The sequence below is a fragment of the Phaethon lepturus genome, unplaced genomic scaffold (genome assembly GCF_000687285.1).
Source record: "Phaethon lepturus isolate BGI_N335 unplaced genomic scaffold, ASM68728v1 scaffold28413, whole genome shotgun sequence".
NCBI classification, from domain to species: Eukaryota; Metazoa; Chordata; class Aves; order Phaethontiformes; family Phaethontidae; genus Phaethon; species Phaethon lepturus.
This window is the reverse complement of record NW_010530156.1, coordinates 1-2,292: the sequence shown is the minus strand read 5'-3', so window position 1 is coordinate 2,292 and position 2,292 is coordinate 1. Positions and strand designations below refer to the sequence as shown.

The following is a 2,292-nucleotide window of genomic DNA, read 5'->3' as shown; positions in this document are numbered from 1 at the left end:
TTTCCCTAAGTAAATTTTTGGGCACAGAGTTTCATCAGTGACTTTCAAGAAGACTCTGAGGATTTAGGACCCCAATGACACTTAAATACTCTTTTCTCCAAGTTTCACCCTTCTATATCTAGTGCAACTTCCCAGACATTCACACCTGAGCTCCTTTTCGGCGGCTCTGTCCCCCTTTTGTTTCAAGAAGAGCTGGATATTCTGGGTGCCTAATAAAGAAGTTGTCAACGGTGCCACATGGTGTCATTCAAGGTGACCGCAGGTCACCTTGCCCAGTCCCTCAGGGCACGCTGTGTCCTGTGCATCCTCCCCGCAGCACTGCCAGCCCCCCCGGCTGTCCCGCTGACGCCGGGCTGCCTTCCCAGGCACGGCGTTCCCAGCTGGGCACGGGCACGATGAGATGCTCTTTCAACATGAAGGTCATCGGTCTGTTCAGTTATCTAGTTTGGCAATCATTTTTGTCCCTGCCTGTGTTGTCTGTTCCCATGGCTTTCGGACCTTCCCAGCCCCTTTATCGTGGCTTAGCTGCCTGGGTGCAGGCAGGCGCATGGGGCTGCCTGCCCACGCTCCCCTGCCCGCTCCAGCCTTGTCTCCACAGCGGCCCTTGCCACCAGCCTGGTCCACGGCACCCGCCTCGTTTCACCTTGGCTTCTGTAAAGTCTACAGGTCTCTTGCTTTTTGTGGACAACATTAGGTAGCAGATCTGATGGACACCTTTCCTCAGCCTTCAGCTTTGCCTCTAAGGCACTTTGCTTTTGACCTCCTCGAAGGAGACCCGGGGTCCTCAGCTCCGCTCCTGTGCTGGCCCTGCTCCACTCTCTGCCTGGGCTGCAGGGAAATGCCCCTGCACATCATGCTGCGCCCGGGGCTGCTCCCTGGGACCGCGTCCCCACCTCCCCGGGGCGTCCCCAGGGACATGGGGTCCCCTCCGTGGCTGGGGTCACTTACGGTCCAGAGGTGACGATGACGCTGCGCACCCGGTCGAAGCCACGGTCCCCCAGGTTCAGGCACTCGGTGGTGAACTCCATCTGCCTACCCTGGAAGTTCTCCTGCTCGAAGACGACGATCTGGGGGCGGAGGGAAAGGGTCGGACAGGGACAGGCACGCTCGGGCAGGGCTGCGGGCAGGGCGGTCCTGCGTGTCCCTGCACGGACCCTGCATGCATGAGCCCACTGCCTCATGTGTTCCCCTCAGCTCTCCAAGGCTTCCTGCAGCTTTTTGGGTCTGGTGCCCACGCAAGCCGAGCTGGGCTGTGTGTATGAGCAGCCCCGTCCCCACACGGGCTGAGCACAGGAGGGTCCCCTCCTGACAGCCATCCCTGCTCTGAGACGGCCTCGTCCTGCCCCCAGTTTTGCTGCTGCAAAGCCACGTCTCCCTGTGCCAGTGCCCACGTTGGGCCCCAGCCGGGCTGGGAAGGAGCTGCTTTTCCAGGAGCTGCATCCACACTGTGGCCTTTGCTGTCTGGCACGTGCAGAAGTGTCGCTGGAGCCCTCACGTCGCTCACCCCTTGCCCCCAGCCCCGCTGCAGCACCTCAGTGGCACGCTGCCCCGTCATCACCGTGGTGTTATGGGACTTGCCCTCCCACTTGCAGCCTCCTCCTCCACCCCCCCGCAGCACCGCAGGACCCCCGCACGTTGCCAGCATCCAGCCCTGACGCCGTGTCCTGGGGCAGGGCATTTCCAAAGCCTGTGGTCCCTGATGAGATGTCCCAACCAAGGGGCACCTGGAGCATCCCTCCTGCAGCAGCCTTGCAAGCGGCTGCCCAAATCCTGCACCTAGAGAGCTGCTGCCCAGGAGAGACCCAGAGGGGAGGGATGGCATCATCTGCGCTCTCCTCCTGCTATCCAGCCCTGACGCCGTGTCCTGGGGCAGGGCATTTCCAAAGCCTGTGGTCCCTGATGAGATGTCCCAACCAAGGGGCACCTGGAGCATCCCTCCTGCAGCAGCCTTGCAAGCGGCTGCCCAAATCCTGCACCTAGAGAGCTGCTGCCCAGGAGAGACCCAGAGGGGAGGGATGGCATCATCTGCGCTCTCCTCCTGCTCTCGGAGGAGGATCCTTCCCCCTGGGCCACCTGTGCTCTCCTCCTGCCGACTGCCCCAGACACGCAGCTGCCATGCCTCACCCCCGGACCGCATCCCTGCACGCGGGGAGCAGCAGGGCTTACCCTAAAGGCTTCTGTGGAGGGCTCCTCACCCTTGCTGTTTGCGACAGGAGCAGGGTCGAGGGATGGAGTTGGCGCTGGGGCCGCCTTCTCCTTCTCCTCCGCCGCCTGGCCAGGCGCCGCGGGGGT

The 2,292-nt window shown here is 62.3% G+C and overlaps 1 protein-coding gene across 1 annotated transcript in view; it reads right to left on the bottom strand.

The window, feature by feature from the left end:
• CRYBB1 (crystallin, beta B1) overlaps positions 1 to 2,289 on the bottom strand; it is a gene marked incomplete at both ends in the record, with an annotated part of 3,407 nt that extends 1,118 nt beyond the window's left edge. The window contains 2 exons of the mRNA XM_010284195.1: positions 949 to 1,067; positions 2,167 to 2,289. Coding sequence (XP_010282497.1) covers positions 949 to 1,067; positions 2,167 to 2,289 — 242 coding nt within the window. The remainder of the gene's footprint in view (positions 1 to 948; positions 1,068 to 2,166) is intronic.
• Between the last annotated feature and the right edge of the window lie 3 nt (positions 2,290 to 2,292).